Raw genomic sequence first — 17,106 nt, 5'->3', positions numbered from 1 at the left:
CATAAATGTACTCTGGGAGGAGGCAAGGTAAATAAAAACAAGGGAAGAAAGCTCTAAGTGCAAATCCACGGGCAACAGTAATGTCTTCACATATGTGTATATTGCAGGATCATATAAAAGTTGGTAGAGTACCATATATTGATACTGTAGTAAAAAAGAAAAATAAATCTTCAATTCCCTATTTACTCTCTAATGGGGTCCCCAACCTTTGACCTACTACTGGGCTGCGAGATGTTTTAAAACTGGGCTGCCCAAAATGTCAGGTGAGCTTGTGCATGCATGCTCAATTGCACAAGCAGCGGATACATGTGCTTTCCTGCCACTCACGTGGACCCACCCCCTTTCCCCCCACCCAAGTACACAAAGTACATAGTCCATAAGTCCTCAACTAAGTGCCACATTCTTTATTGCAATAGAAATCCTAACATATGGCAAGACTTCAATGCTAAAAAACCCCTATTTCAGTTGTCTGTACTTACCACTACTACCACTCCCAATTTTTGAGCTTATAGCAGAGCCTCAGAATGAGAACACTTGCAAACAAGAAATGAATGTTAAACCAAAAATAATTCTGAATAGAAGCTGTCAAGCACACTCACTGCCAAATACTGGGGTCCAAGTGTGTTCAATCCAGCCAAGTTTCCCCAAACAGAGGCAGCACTAATCTGTTGCATCTGTTGCTGGAGTTGTTGTGCGATTCGTTTCTGTTCTTTATCCTTCTGGGTATCTGCAAATTTCACTACGATGGGAGAAGAGCATCCCTGCAATACAATTCACACAGCTGAAGCTTTTGTCATCTTTCCAAAATCCTAACCATTTACATTCTTTAAATAATTGCTTTAAAAAGAAGATACATTCAGAAAATGGTCTTCTTTTTAAAGCAACCTGTCACATTCCAGAATTCCAGTGCAGATTCATGTATCATATATTATGTATCTTTCCTATTTTGCACACAAGTGGAAAGAAGTGTGCGTGTGTGCCACGCAGGGGGTACAAACTAAGAGATGTTAGCAGCTTAAACCAGCCATTTATCTATTAGGATTTGGATCGATACAATTTTTAAAAAAATCCCTTAAAAACTCAAAAACAATTGAATATATGAAGATTTAAGTGTTTCTCAATTTTTAATAAACTTAAATATCTGGCTGAGAAGGAAAATATTAACTCCTTTGGTAATAGTGCAAAAACAGAAGCCAACTGCATTCTACAGCTTGGAAGCTAAATATGAAAAGAATTTCAAGTGAAGGTATCTTTAAGAGGGTGTAATTCTGTGGACTTTAATGGGTGTCAATAAGACTCAATAATCAAATAGTAATTAAAACTAATACTTTAAATTGTCCTTAGGATACAATTAGCAATAATTGGTCTTTTTCTGCCGTCAGACTTCTATGTTTCTAATATTGAGTTACAAACTTAAAAGTCTCTCAAAATTATTTTCTTTTCTTTTTTTTACCTCCATGGTTTGTGCTTGATGCATTGCTTTGATTGCTGTTTGTGCCATTGCTCTTGTGGTAAAAGTCACAAAAGCACAACCTAAGAGAGAAGGGAATACAATCAAAATTAAGTAGCAGTTAATCCAAGCTACCTCCTGAACAAAGAAACAGAATTCAATTTAAGGGGATTGTGTGTGTATGCAGATGGGGGAAGACAAGAGTTGGGGAGATTGGAGGAGAAGGAAGAGAGGTTGCAAAGAGGTCTGTATATACCTCGGCTTAAACCATCAGGACCCCGTAGAATTCTGCACTCTTCAATTTGACCAAAAGATGAAAACATCACTCTGATATCATTTTCATTGCACTTCTTTGAGATCATCCCAATGAACAGTTTTCTATCTTCCACGGCTAAGAGAAAAACAACAACAAAAGTTGTGGCCTGACTATTTAAATGATTGGGTAAGTTTCCTTACTTCCACAGAACAATCCAGCAAAAATTACCAGCAAGTTGTCCCAAAATGAACATTATCATAAGTATTGGAATACTTTCTTTACCCTGCCACTACAAATCTAGAATCTTCAGTCTAGAGCAGGGATGTCAAACCTGTGTCCCATAGGCTGGATGTGTCACACACTGGCCATGCCCACCCCCACATGGGTGAGATATTGAGTTTGACACCCTTGGTCTAGAGCAAGAGTCAGAAAACCTATTTTCTCAAAATTTAGTAGAAGAGCTGTATGCAAAAAGCAATGAACTGAAAACATACATTTTGAGTTTCAAACAATCTATTTCAACATTATCAGAAGTGTTTCAAACTTGAAACTGCCTTCTTTTGAATATGTCCGTAAGTTGCAATTTTGACATATAATGCAATGTTGCCACAACACTGTGATAAAATATACCAAGGCCAAACAACAATGGTTCTCAAACTTTCTAATGCTGCGACCCCTTAATACAGTTCCTCATGTTGTGGTGACTCCCAATCATATGTCTAGCGCCAATTCTCCCAACTGATTTAAGCTGATTGGCAGGGAAGTCAGAGGGACCCCACACTGTAAATGCCTGATTGGTCAGATTGTAAAAATATGTTCCAAGGTGCCAGAATAGAAGCTTTAGTTCCTAACACCATGGGAAATTTGTCTTCTCCCATGGTTTTTGGCGACCCCTGTGAAATGGCTGTTTGACTCCGAAGGAGTCCCTACCCCCAGGTTGAGAACCATTGCTTTACAAATACTCACCATTATTCTTTTCACTGTCAGCGGGCTTCATTTGAATGGGATGGTGCATCTGTGATAAAGTAATGGAAGAATGTTACATTTTTCAAGATAAACTGTTTGGAATATGCAAAACAAATTCAAAATGTTTCCAGTATGACACAATCATTTTGCACTTAGAATGGCCTCTTCTGTCCATTTGTGAAGTATTTTGAATATGAATTAGCCCTATTTGTGCTTAAATCACTTCTAGGAAGGCTTGAAACTATTTAGTAACTAAAACGGGCATTTCAAGCTTGAAAAATGTTGAATTTAAAGTCTTGAGCACATCCTATGAAGCATCTTCACCCATCACTCATACAAAAATATATTAATTTGAAGCATGTTATAGTTAGGAACTTATAATTCTATTTGTAAAAATATCATTCTGAATACAAAATAAGTTATAAATATATAGCAGGACAAAAGATCCTACAAAATCTACTAGGGAAAATGTAGTATTTACAGTGAGGATTTGCTGATAAAGTAAATTAACAAGAAATAATATAATTTGTCATACCCCTGGGAGGATCTTCATGTTATGAAGAGCATTCTGTGCTTCTAGTGCAGCTTTACGGGTATAAAATGTAACAAAACAGCACCCTATGAAATAAACACATTCTGTAACACATACTAAAAAACCCACTTCTAGTCTAAATTACTACATCAGTTAATTATCTAAGTCAAGTATTTCTAGCAACCTAATTCTGAACTTTTTTGAAACATATAATACACATTTAAATGCCTTATATTCCAGGTGTAGCTTTCACATGACCGCTAACCATCTTTTATAAGACTGAAAGCTGTTTTGGTGGAATATACAGTATAACTACCTAATTATAGATGGTGTTTAAATGATCTAGGTTAGATCTAAAGATGCCCTACACAAAGTGACCAATTTTATTGGAGGAAGGGGATCTTTATTAACTCATTTTGTCCTATGCAGTTTCTTATGCTATAACAGTTTTAATATTCTATTGATAATAATCCTTCAGGGGAAGGGAGAATAAACTTGTTCTGCAGATGAATTATTTCTAGATCAGACAGCATATTTAAAATGTTATATGTTTATTAGGTCTTGTTAATTTACACTTCACAATGAGTTGGTACAAACTATGTAATTATTTCTTCTGATTTGGTGCGGGGGTAAAACCCAAATGCCCTGCAAATAATAGAGCACAGCAAGATGACTTACATTTTTTCTAAAACTTTTCCCAGTATTAACTTTACTTTAACACTCTCTGCCCACTATCTGAAGTGTCACAGATTCTATCATTCTACTACATAAGACTACCAAACTGTAATTTATAGTATAACTGGCCCAATAAAAACTTATCTGCTCTTGAAATAAAGTGCCTACACACCTCATTTATGACTCACCTACTTAAATAATGTCCTTGTCCTCCTAATAAATTAATAGTTTATAAACTGGACTGGGGCCCAGAACAATTTTCAGTCTTATAAATAGAGTATTGTGTATTCTATGAAACCAATTTTGTAAATGTTCATTGGATATTAAATGGACACTAATTATTTATAAAATGTATAAAATGCATGATTATGTATAAAATAAAATTATTTATAAAATTAGCACATATCATTGTGGATAACAATATAAAAATAAGTTCAATTTATTTATTTTATTTATTACTTGGATTTGTATGCCGCCCCTCTCCGAAGACTCGGAGAGTCTTATTATTATTAACTATTCACACAACTGTGGTCATTTACTATAACTATTAAATATTGTAATGAATGACACCAGTAGGTGCCTCTATATGTTGGAATATATAATGGAAACAATTGGATAAAATTTAATGTAAATTACACTGGATGTCAATCATTAAGTCATTTTGTTCTCTTAAGTTCTCTAAGTGCAGCCAAACGCTGCCTTTCTAAAACTTGATGGGAAGAAGAAAAAAACTCTCACCTTTGCTCTGAGGAGGGTTTTGGCTTCTGTCTCGCAGGACATTAATTTCATAGACAGCACCATACTGTTCAAATAGATCTCGCAAGTCTTTTTCAGACCAACTCCGTGGGACCTGGCCCACAAACATCTTGATAGCATCTAGGTCTGGTTGGTCAGGGTGATCCAATGTGCCATTCATTTTCTTTGAGCTATATGAGTAAATTAGAAAAATGTGATAAGTGATTTTAAGGGCAAGGTAATCAATCAACCTTTTAGTTCACATACAGTGTTTAAATTGCTAAAACTCAATGTATTTAAATAGAATTTACAAATTTGAAACGTTAAGACAGAAAAAATCGGGATATTTTTCTATACAAAAAAGGAGGTTGGCTGATGACTCACTGCCTTATCTTAAATATGCCTGAAAGTGTTTAACTTTATGTAGCAGCTTATAAATGGAAATGTTTTTGGATAAATAATCATTTGAAACAGGTAAGAGCAGGGCAGATAAATACTTTAAAGTGATTGAAACTCTCTCTAAAAGTGCACAGAATGTTAATAAATAATTTTATTTAATGTACTATAATTTAAAAATTGGTGATAGTTCCAGCACATCATGAGAAAACATATTTCAAATATTCAAAATAATTAACTTAAAAATAATTAGAATTTGGTTCAACTTATAATTACTTTTAAAGTATATACCTGCTTTTTATATAACTCAATTGTCCCATTTTTAATGTGACTTAATCTGAAAAAACGAACAAACATATAGTTGCTCTATATCAGAGGTCTTCAAACTTGGCAACTTTAAGGCTTGTGGACTTCAACTCCCAGAATTCTCCAGCCACAAGCTATGCTGGTTGGAGAATTCTGGGAGTTGAAATCCACCAGCCTTAAAGTTGCCAAGTTTGAAGACCTCTGCTGTATAAGGATTCTCTCAAGACTTGTGAACTTCAAATCCCAGGATTCTCCAGCCATAGGTGGCTGACTGACTAGCTGGAGAATTCTGGGAGTTGAAGTCCACAAGTCATAAAGTTGCCAAGTTTGAAGATCTCTGCTGTATAAGGATGCTCTGAAGACTTGTGGACTTCAACTCCCAGAATTCTCCAGCCATAGCTGGCTGGAGAATTTTGGATATAGCTGGCTGGCTGGAGAATTCTGGGAGTTGAAGTCCCAGAGTCTTAAAGTCGCCAAGTTTGAAGACCTCTGCTCTATATAATTGCACTTCTAAAAATGAAATTGCCTCCGGATACTCAAGAATAATTATGCAAATTTGTATCAACCCATAAGAATTAACTCTTAAAAATCAATATAGGATCTTGCATAGTAAATACACACTGTGATTTAAATCATGAAATTGATTCTTTCTGAAAAGTGATTTAAATTAGATCCATCCTAAAAATGGTTCCAGTTTGGTAAATTTACTTAAGAACTTATATTATTTTAACCTAATGAACTGAGTAAGAAAAATAATAAAACAGAATGAACAGAAAGACTGCTTAATAATATGAATGCCCAATAATGAAAATACGATAAATGCTGACTCAATTAAAGGTAGAGGCATCAATATGCATGAATCCTAAAAATTAGAAAAGACATACTGTATTTAGAAATAGAAACCTAAAGGGGAACTACAGAATGCAGTCCAGTACCTATAGACAGAGGAGGGAAAAAATGGTAGGGCCATTAATTGGCTAGAAACCAAAATACCAAACTTTTCTGTTTGAAAAGTATGGATGGCGGAAATGCTGAATAACAGCACTACTGTTGGAAGATAAATGACCTACTGCTTAGACCTGTTATTTTTTATTATTAGATTTTTATCACATAGTAAGGCAAGTGTAAAATTAAGACTCCTAGATTCTAGGACAGCAGCTTAACCACTATACCAACATGATTCTACAAAATATAAGATTTTTAAGGAAACGGCTTATCTTTGAAGATGCAATTTTTGGGGAATTAGAGATAGAAGGCTTATTAACACACACACACACACACACCGCTGCCAAAAAAAAAAACCATACAAAATCTAATTTCTTACAATTAGAATTGAAAGTATCTTACAGTGAGATATTTGTATGAGAACCTGAATTAGGGAGATATTCTCATAATCACAATTTATCACTCCTTCTTTATAAGACTACTCAATTCTGCAACTGGACGGTGCACATTTTATTTTGAATATACATTACATATATTAACTGCTCTGTGCGGGTACCAGCGGAAGACTCCAGCCAAATTTACTCAAAGGTTGGGTGATACTATAGCAGCATTATTGTGTTTGGGGTTTCAAAATAAAATGATGGTCCATATCCTCTGTGATACATTAGATGATACCATAATTTCAAAATTAGTTATCATAATTTTTGATGCCTTTCATTCTATAGGCAGTCCTTGACTTATTAGTGAATGTTCAAAATAACAACCCCTCTGAAAAAAATGAATCTTAAACTTCTTTTTATTTAGATCTTAAATTTACTAATGGACGGTCATATTAAAATTGAATAGAAACTTAGGAAAAAGGAAGCCATATTTAATTCAAGAAGACCTGGATTTAACATATGGTATTGCAATTCTACTATCATGGCCAGATATTGACAACTGAAATTTAACAGGATTGAGAATGATTACTAACTGTTTAAGGGCAAGCATGTGCAAAGCATTAACTTCAACAACAACAGCAACAAATATGGTACAGTACTCTAAAATCCTGAAGAGAAATAAGAAACACTTAAAGAAAACTAAAGGAGGAATGCATAATGATAAAACAAAGCACTCTATTCTTTCCTCCATTATAGGAACAGACTTTACAAATTATGTCAGAGAGATTAAATCTCAGAATGAGCTGGGCTACTTACAAAGAAAAGGTAAGTCAAAGAGCTCCATTGCCAAGAGAAAGCATTGTATTAGTAATGAGTAATAGAAAGAAGGAAGAACTTTTAAAACTCTTTTTTTTAAATGCCAGATTTCTGTTAGAAGAGGGATTTAGTTCTAACTGGTCATTATGATGCCACAGGAGGGAAGGAGGGAACTCAAGTTTAGGTTAGACAAGAGAGTAAACAAATAATTACTTAATAATTAAATAAATTCAAAATTGAATTATTCAAATAAATTCAAATAAAGTTAATTCAATAAATTTATGACCATATAGATTGCATCTCAGGGTAATGAAAGGAGTCACAAAATTACTCTAAATAATCTTTCAGGACTCTAGAAGACTGGCAGGGCTCAGCAAATGTCACCCACATCCTTGAAAAGGAGGACTTGGGAAACTACAAACCCATCAATAATTTCATGTATATTACCCTAAGATTATTAAACAGCACTTTGATGAGAATGTCCTAATTAACATGTAATCTTACATTTATTTGCAAACATATCATGCTGTGAGATATGATAGCTTTTGAGAGAGGTACTAAGTTAGCACTTTGTTTTCAGCAAAGCTCTTGAAAAAATATCTCATGATGCTCTTTCTGCTTGGAGGGTAGCATCAAGTGGACAAGGCTGTGTCCTGAGCCCTGGGCTGTTTAACACTTTGGTCAATGATGGGTGAGGGATGCCAATTAAGTGACACAAAGCTGGTAAAGAAGGCTAGTACAAAGTGGATGGAAGATCCAGAGAAATCTAGAAAGGAGCAGGTAATGGGCTGAAATGAACAAAATGGAATTTAACAGGTAGGAAATAAAACAATATCTGACAGGAAATGAGCATTGACTCACCTGATACGCTCGTTCTCAGAGCGGGAGGAGTCAGCAGTCAGGATGGGTTGTACTCACTCATCAGAGGTGGGACCGAGTTAGAGAAGTATAAAAGGAAGCAGATTCGCTCTTTGATCCCAGCTTTCTGACGAATCCGAAACAGCGACTCAGTGTGGCAACAAGCACAACTAACAATAAACAAACGGTGTAATTCTAAACAACAACTCCATCCAACAAGATAGATGAACTTGAAACAATTAGAATGGCAAAGTTTGTAGGAGAGCCGAAACTAGATTGAGAAGCCAGATTTAAATGAAGGGGAGGGACCTGACTGCTGACTCCTCCCACTCTGAGAAAGAGCGTTATCAGGCGAGTCAATGCTCATTCTCCAGAGAGGGGAGGAGTCAGCAGTCAGGATGGGACATACCAGACCTGCTGTCCCAAGGGAGGGCTATAATGAATGCTCCACCACTCGCTGTAACACTCTGCAGCCAAATGCTACCTCGGCCGAGGCATACTAGTCTATGCGGTAGTGGTGAATAAAGGGCGTGGGAGTAGTCCACGTAGCAGCACTAAAAAGATCTTCCAGAGGACACTGGGTAGCTCAGGTAGCTGAAGTGGCTGCACTGTGTGTAGAATGCACCGTGATGCCAAGTGGTCGTTGTAAGGAATGCAAGTCATAGGCCTTTGCAATGACATTTTGAATCCATCGGCCAATGGTTGAAGAGGATACTTTAAGGCCTAGAAATTGTGGAAGGAAGCCGACTAGGAGCGCTTCTGTCTCCCTGAACTGTCGAGTTCTCTCTATGTATATTCGTAGGGCTCTTCTCACGTCGAGGGTGTGCCATCGACGCTCTGAGGGGTGAGACGGTCTCGAGCAGAAAGAGGGCAGGACAATACTCTGTCCCCTGTCAAAGGACAAGCTGACCTTGGGAATGAATGCTGGGTTACATCTCAGGATGACCTTGTTGTGGTGGAAGCAACAGGTCATCCCGGATCGAGGGAGGCCAACTCAGAAATGCACCTTGCGGAAGTTATGGCGATGAGGAAGGTGACCTTCTGTGACAGATGTCATAGGGACGCTTCTCACAGAGGCTCGTACGGGGGGCCTGTGAGAGAGTGGAGGACCTTAGAGAGGTCCCAAGTAGGGAAACGATGAATTGTTGGAGGGTGTGAGTTGGATATGCCCTTGAGGAAGCGGGAGACCAAATGGATGTGTCCCAATGATGGCCAATGACCACAGGCAATCATAGAGGAGAGAGCGGTCATTTGACAGCGGATTGTGTTGAGAAAGTCCTTTTTCAAGACCCTGTTTAAGGCACCAAAAGACCTTTGAAAGAGGAATATTGATGGGAGAGAGGCCTTGGCAAATACATCAGGAGCAGAATTTCCGCCCGGTGGATGAATAGATGGATTCAGTCGACGCTCAGTGTGCCCGGTGGATGTAATCGATGACATCCGGGTTAAAGTCCTGGCGGGTCAGGATGTGCCGCTCAAACGCCAAGCGGTCAAGTGGCAAGAGTTGGGGTTCAGATGAAGGAGGGACCCCTGAGACTGAAGGTGAGGAGACACTGGGATCTATTACTGACAGCATCTTTAAGTCAGCAAACCAGGATTGCCTGGGCCAGAATGGAGCAATTAAGATGAGGTCCGCTTGCTCTTCCAACATCTTGTGGATCACATAGGGAAGAATTGGAAGGGGGGAAAGGTGTATATGGGCAGCGGAGGACATTGACATTCTCCACTCCCTGGGATCGGAAGCGGCTGAAGAAGCGCAGCAATTGGTGGTTGAGTGGGGTTGCAAAAAGGTCCCCTTGTGGTCTGCCGAACCGGCATATGATGGATTTGAATACTGCTGGGTCCAGTTTCCACCACTGTCCGGCTGAGCCAATCCACCTGGACGTTGTCCGTGCCCTATATGTGCTTGGACATGAGGGAGCTGAGATGTCGCTCCGCCCAAAGGCTGATCTTTTTGGCCTTCATCATGAGGTGTTTGGATTGAGTGCCTCCCTGGTGGTTGATATGTGCCTTCGCGGTCATGTTGTCCGTTAGGAGGAGGATGTCCTGGTCCACTTTGATGTTGCGTAAGTGTTTGATGGCCAGAAAGGCAGTGTGCAGCTCCAGTCAATTGATGGAGCATGAGGACTGGGTTTGGTTCCAGGACCCCTGGACCATCTGGTCGTTGCAATGGCCTCCCCATCCTGTGAGACTGGCGTCCATGGTGATGTTTGGATGAGCCTTGTAGAAAGTACCTTTTTCGATGGCCTTGGACGTCCACTAGTGTAGAGAGCGATGGACAAGTGGAGAGAGATGGACCTGCCTGGAGGAGGTGGATTGGCCCCACTTCTGGAAGGGAAGAATGAACCATTGGAGGTCCTGGGAACGAAGCCTAGACCAAGGGACTATGGAAAAACCGGAAACCATTTTCCCTAGAAGGGAGAAAAGGGCTGAAAGGGAAGGAGAGGGATCTGCCTGGATTTAGGAGACCCGATCTCTTATTCTGTCAATCCTCTCAGGAGAGAGGCTGACAGTCTCTGCGATGGAATCAATAATTGTCCCCAAGTGTAGGACAGAAGTGGAAGGGCAGAGATGGCTCTTTTGGAAGTTAATGGAAAAACCATGCTCGGTTAGGATGCGGGCCGTAGTCTGAAGATGAGAATTTGCAAGGGCTTTGGATAGGGCCAAGATGAGGATATCGTCTAGGTAGCATTGAACCCTAATGGGTAGGGTTCTGAGATGGGTGGCCAAGACCAACAGTACCTTTGTAAATACACGAGGTGCAGAGGAGAGGCCAAAGGGCAAGGCCCGGTACTGGAAGTGCCTACCTACATAACAAAAGCACAGATACCTGCGGTGATCCCGGGAGATAGGGATATGTAGGTAGGCTTCTGTCAGATCTAGGGAAGCCATGTAATCGCCCTTCCTAATACAAGCCAAAATGGTTTTAAGAGAATGCATTTTAAATTTGCGATAGGTTAAGTAATAATTTAATTTTTTAAGGTCCAAAATAGTCCTCCACCCCCGAGGATTTCGGGACGATGAACAGGATCAAATAAAATCCTTGGACTTGGAATTCAGGAGGAACACTCTGAATCTCTCTAATGTCCAACAAGTGTTGAACTGCCTGATCCATAAGTTCCTGCTTAGCCAGATCCCTGGAGACAGAGCATGAGGCAAAGTAGGGAGGGGGAGGAGATAGCAACTCTAGGGACAAACCATAACGGATGGTTTTAACAACCAAAACATCCGAGGAAGTGGATTCCCAACGGTGGGAAAACATGGACAACTGTCCTCCAATGGGAGGATCAGTGGAAGAGGGGAAGTTACCACTTTCCCCTGCAGTAGAGGCGGCTGCTAGAAGAACCGCTGAAGGGGCGTTTCCCTTTGAAGGCTGCAGAAGCGAAGCACCATTTGTGTTTAATGTCCACAGCCCATTGTTTAAGCCAAGTCATGCGTCTTGCCGAAATGGCCGATACCATTGTCTTGGCAGCGAACCTGGATGTGTAGAGTGGAGTCCGAGAGGAACTGGCAAGTTGCAAAGAGCTTGTTAAGGTCCTGTTGGGCCTTAATGTTTGTTGCTGGAATGTACTCTTGCATCTGGCAAATCCAGATGAGAGCCGACCTTGTGAAAAAGGAGCAAGTAGATGTACCTTTGATGGCCCAGGCAGCAGATTTGTGGGTCTCCTGTAGGACCTGGTCTATATTCTGTGTTCAGCTTTGAGCAGTTCATCTGCCTCTCCAGGTAAATTGGCCAAGGAGTGGACTGCCAGAATGGGAGTATCCACTGATGGTACCTCCAGGAAGGAGAGCTTGGAGACCACCACAAAGAACTTCTTTTCCACACTCGATGGAGCTGAACCAGCCACTGGGTTGGAGCATTGCTTCACAGCTGTGTCCAGAAAGAATGGGGGTGCTGCAACAGTATCCTGCTCTGGAGTGATGGGTTGGAATAAGGCTTCTATTTGGAAAGAGGAAGGCTGAGCCTGAGCTGGAAAGGCTGTGAGGCCAGCTGCAGATTTAGCCTTGAATAGAAGGATTGGGAAGAGGTCAGGTGGGAAAAGAGCAGCCGAAGCTGGTTGTGAAGGACCCTGAGCTTCATCCACTGACAGGTCGACAGGCTATCCATCCGAGCCCTCTTTATCAGAGTTTTGGGAATCCTCATTAGAGGAGTTGGTAAATTGGATCTGAAGCAACCTGTTGGTTGACAGTGGCTGGTTTGCTGAGTAGGCCGGGGCCTTAAGTAACTGTGTGGGTGGTATGGACGAGGCAATATGCTGGAGATTGGTAGTGATGCTTCCTTGTACGCAGATTCAATCCATGAGGATTGTACTCTCTTGAATCTGGCCTGGGGTCATTAAGGACCTCTATCTCAGGCTGGGGCCTATTGGTCTTCTTAGACCTCTTGCCTGCAGGCTGAGGGGCAGCTGAAGGCTGATCTGCCATGACAGAAATTAGGTCAGTAGAGAAAAGAAAGAAGGAGGCAGTCCTACTAGAGGTAAGTACTGAAGGTAAAAGACCTGGACTAGCAGAGCGGCCTAACAGGGGGAACCTGTCAACAATTTATAGGCTCCTCTGTCCACAGCTTATTTACTATGTGGACCTCTCTATTATGTATTGAAAGGAAGTATAACTGTATAACCTCTCTCTCCTTTAAAAAAAATAATAATTTAATTTTTTATTTTTTTAAAAAAATTATACTAAGGAACTCGAGGAACCAGATTCAATGGCCCAAAAAAGGGTCTCTCTGTTTGAGAAACAACAGGCCTAATTTAAAACTCTGGATGGTAAGCCAATCAGGGGAGTCTCCTTCGTTATAGCCTGGGCCCTTCTGGTCTGCAAAAAAAAAAAAAAAGGGCGCGGGGGGGAGGGGAAATACATACCGATTTTGGAGGGAGACAGTTGAGGCAAGATGAGAGGAGGCACTCCTCCCAAGCCCCGCCTACGCAGCAGGGTAATGGAGGGCTATGCTGAAGGTGGTAAGTCAGGAAGGAATGCTGTGTCTCATTAGGAGTCCTGACCGCAATAAACCTCCAACAGGAACTTAAAATGAGGGTTTCTTGGCTGGAAGTGAAAAGGGTGAAGCCGCTGCTTCACTCCGTGAGGGGCCAGAGGCAAGCAAGGGCTTCAGAGAAGCCGAAACCGGTGCCTAGAAAGCCTGAAGTAATTGCGGATTAGCGAGAAATGCTTGCAGCCGCGAGAAAATCGGCCCGACCCTCCCGTCAGCTGTGAGCCAGACCCACTTAACAGCCCAGGTCACTAACTTGCCAACTGCAATGATTCACTTAACACCTGAGGCAAGAAAGGCCATAAAATGGGGCAAAACTCACTTAACAAATATTTCATTTAACAACAGAAATTTTGGGCTCAATGGTGGTCACACGTTGAGAACTATCTGTAGTAGTACACATATTCCATCGTTTAAAGTGATCAATATAAAATTCAGCTGTTCTAATAGGATTTGTCCGACATTAACTCAGTTACCTCTTACAGCAAAAGCTTATAAAGCAACAAAGGGAGCTCAGGAAGGTATCAAGTCAGGAAAAGGGTGCAAAAACTTTCCAAAGCATTGGCTGTAACATGGAACACAGTGAAGACAGTCATCAACACGTGGAGAAAATATGGCACAATAATGGCAAAAAAACGGGGTTGTTCTTTTAAAATGGATTAAAAAAAAACAAGAAGAAAATTGTCCAAAAAGCTGCCAAGAGAACTGCAGCAACCTTAAAGGAGTTGGGGGAATTTCTAGAAAATACTGAGTGTATACTACATGTGACAACGATCTCCCATATTCTTCGTGTTCTGAGCTGTGGGGTATGGTGGTAAGACAGAAAGAAGCCTTTTCTTAGAAAGAAAAATATTCAAGCTTGGATACATTTTGCAAAAACCTACATCAAGTCTGATAAAAGAATGAGGGAAAATGTATTATGGGCTGATGAGAATTGGGGCTTTAGTCAAGATGGAAAGAAGTATGAACAGTTCCAAATATCAGTCAATTTTGCCACAAAGCCTTCAATATCAAATACTCTAGCAATTTGAGGGCTATCTGTACACCCTGCAGTTGTGTTGATGCTGGTGAAGTGGCCACTGGAACAGGAACAAACATTTTTAGCCTGAGGATTCTAATCTGCCAGAGAAATTTGTAAGAACCCAAAAAGGACTACCAAATGCAAGCAGAACTGAACTTCTGCAAACATGATAAATTATTTTAAATATATAATTATTATAAATTAACATGATGTTATATTTTGACCTTAAACTAGAAACTCTGGATTTTAACCTAGAGATAACATGGTGGTGATGGGGATAGAACCCACATTGTTTTCTAGCTTCATGAAATGGTTGTTTATTATAAAATAGGGCATCAAGTTGCTGGCATGCCAGTTGTAATTTCAAAGAAATATACTGTCCATAATCCAAACATAAACTGTAAAACAAGTTGATTACTAAGAGATCCAGTTTTCTCCATCTGGGGAATTTTACATAAACATCCTAATAGATGTAGCTTCTATTCTGGGTACACTCTTTCATTTATTCTGAGGTCTTAAAGTATCAAAACAGTTAAGCATCTGATTATAAATCATACAATGGCCTACAAACATTTGCTCTTCAGCCATGAACTTGTGGTGGTGACCCTACAGAACACTGAATGACTAAGTCTATGTGATTTTCTACTTTTTGGGAAATAAGTAAAAAAAAGAGAGAGGTAGAATGTAGGCATATAAATTCGATAAGGGCATATATCCCTTTGTAAAATGTAAACCACCCATTTTTAATTCACCAACTTTGTAATTGGTAGAAATGATAAAAATAATTACCTTAAAATAATCAAAATAAATCCTACTAAATTGATTCTTCCCCAAATGCTGCTGCTAGCCAGATGCTAAGCTGCCATGGATACTATAGATAAAGTACACATTGTGGGTTGCACTGCTTTCAACGACAGCTGTCTCCTTAATGTTTTATGATTTTCAATCAATAAGAGACATTTTTAAAACTCCTATCTTTTTTCCTTGGAGATAAAAATAAAATTTGAATTGGATATACTATATTCATTCCCTTTTTCTTGACAGCTCTCAATTCTGATAGTTTTCAATCCAGCATCCATTATTTGCTTCAACAGGTTTAGCTAAAAATCATGTTATGTATGAATCCCACTGTAATGTAAATCCCAATATTCTACATTTAAAAAAACAATGACATGATTTAGATTTTTTAAAAAATCGAACAAACTGGAGGTTCTTTCTTTGTGTACTCACGCTTTCTAAACATCCAATTTTCATGGGATTAAAGTGAACTACCAAAGCCATCCATCTAGCTATCAGAACTTCAACTAGACCCTCTTGTACACCTACTCGGGATAATGTTTTAGAGTAATGTTACTTCACTGCTCTCATTTTGCTAGGCTTTCTCTCTCAGATACAAAGACATAAGGCATGACAGCAAGAAAGGCCTTCAATGGCTGCTTGGTGCAACATCCATATCTCAGAACTTTCCTAAAGATACTACTTTTCTGGGAGGAGCTGCTCTAGAATTAGAGCAAGGGTAGTGTTTATATTCTTTGCTCAGTCACATTGTCCAGTCTACAAAAAGGAGAGGACTTGATCTAGTTATGGGGCTCAAGCTGGTTTTAATCATTGCTTTAAATCAGAGGGATCAAACTCATGGCCTGGGGGCTGAATCCAGCCCGCAGGGTGCTTAGATCTGGTGCTGGAAACAGCAAAGGATTAGACCTTGAAAAGGCAAAGGACTGGCCCGCGGTGCCTCTGCCAATGAAAGTGGAGCTCAGAAGGGCCATTTTCGCTGGCAGAGCACTTGGGCTACCACAGGCACCCTCAACATGAGTGACATTAAGCTAATTCACCCACCCTGGTCCCCCCCAAGGTCAAACACAACTCTGATGCAGCCCTCAAATGAAATAGAGTTTGACACCCCTGCTTTAAATAGTTACCTCAAAGGAGTAAAGTAGGCTGAATTTTAAGTATTTAAAAGCATTTGGAGAATAATTTTAACTAACAATTTCTTTGATATCAATCCTTAAAAGTAACAAAAGCCTGAAAAAATCAAGAGTTTAAGCAGAAATTACTTAATTCTTTAATTCTATAAATTCTTTAATTTAAAGAATTTAAATTCTTCTTTGATCATTTTATATCGTACGTGATCATCCTTCCCCTTTAATATATATTTCATATTTGGAGTTTGGAACTGAAGTAGAATGTGTATATGGGGCAATTTTTAAATTTATCTAAGGAGTGTGCAGCATAATTTCTGGGAAATGCCAACATCTACTTTTTTACTGACCATCAGGGGGAAAAAACCAAGGATAATTCAAATCAGATTTGAAGGATAATTATAATGCTACTTTCTTTCAATATTTTGTCTAACGGTGTTATTATCTTATGCTTAATTTATTAAACTCAATGAAAAAAAATAAGGTACAGTTAGGATGTTTTTTAATTAATTCAAAACTTAAGAAATATGTTTAAAGAAAAAGCACATCCTTCTTATTTAACCCTGCTGTTCTGTTCGGGTCTGTGAGACCCGAAATCAAGGTTTGAGACCCTGTAAAAAATTTTCCCTGCATATCTGAAACTTGAAATTTCATGACTTTTCATCATTTCAGGGGTTCTCTCTATGAGAATTTTTTTGGGGGGGTGGGAGGTTTCTTTCTTGCTGAAAAAAAAAACTCCCTAATGTTATGTTCCCGGGTCACCCTGACCCGGACCGAAAACTCTTCATTTGCAGTGCTTATGTTTGGTCTTTTTGAAAGCTTTTTTCACTTGGAAAGTAGTCTGAACATTTCTTCACACAA

The 17,106-nt window shown here is 39.5% G+C and overlaps 1 protein-coding gene across 41 annotated transcripts in view; it reads right to left on the bottom strand.

The window, feature by feature from the left end:
* CELF1 (CUGBP Elav-like family member 1) overlaps nucleotides 1–17,106 on the bottom strand; it is a 59,668-nt gene that overhangs the window by 15,430 nt on the left and 27,132 nt on the right. For all 41 annotated transcript variants that reach the window (XM_070759636.1, XM_070759594.1, XM_070759689.1 and 38 more), the window contains 6 exons: nucleotides 4,618–4,805; nucleotides 3,208–3,290; nucleotides 2,673–2,721; nucleotides 1,707–1,841; nucleotides 1,454–1,533; nucleotides 600–761 (listed from right to left, as the gene is read on the bottom strand). In XM_070759636.1, the coding sequence (XP_070615737.1) occupies nucleotides 600–761; nucleotides 1,454–1,533; nucleotides 1,707–1,841; nucleotides 2,673–2,721; nucleotides 3,208–3,290; nucleotides 4,618–4,805 (697 nt within the window). The remainder of the gene's footprint in view (nucleotides 1–599; nucleotides 762–1,453; nucleotides 1,534–1,706; nucleotides 1,842–2,672; nucleotides 2,722–3,207; nucleotides 3,291–4,617; nucleotides 4,806–17,106) is intronic.

The sequence above is a fragment of the Erythrolamprus reginae genome, chromosome 1, assembly GCF_031021105.1.
Source record: "Erythrolamprus reginae isolate rEryReg1 chromosome 1, rEryReg1.hap1, whole genome shotgun sequence".
Taxonomy (NCBI): Eukaryota; Metazoa; Chordata; class Lepidosauria; order Squamata; family Dipsadidae; genus Erythrolamprus; species Erythrolamprus reginae.
This window is presented reverse-complemented; position numbering and strand designations above follow the sequence as displayed.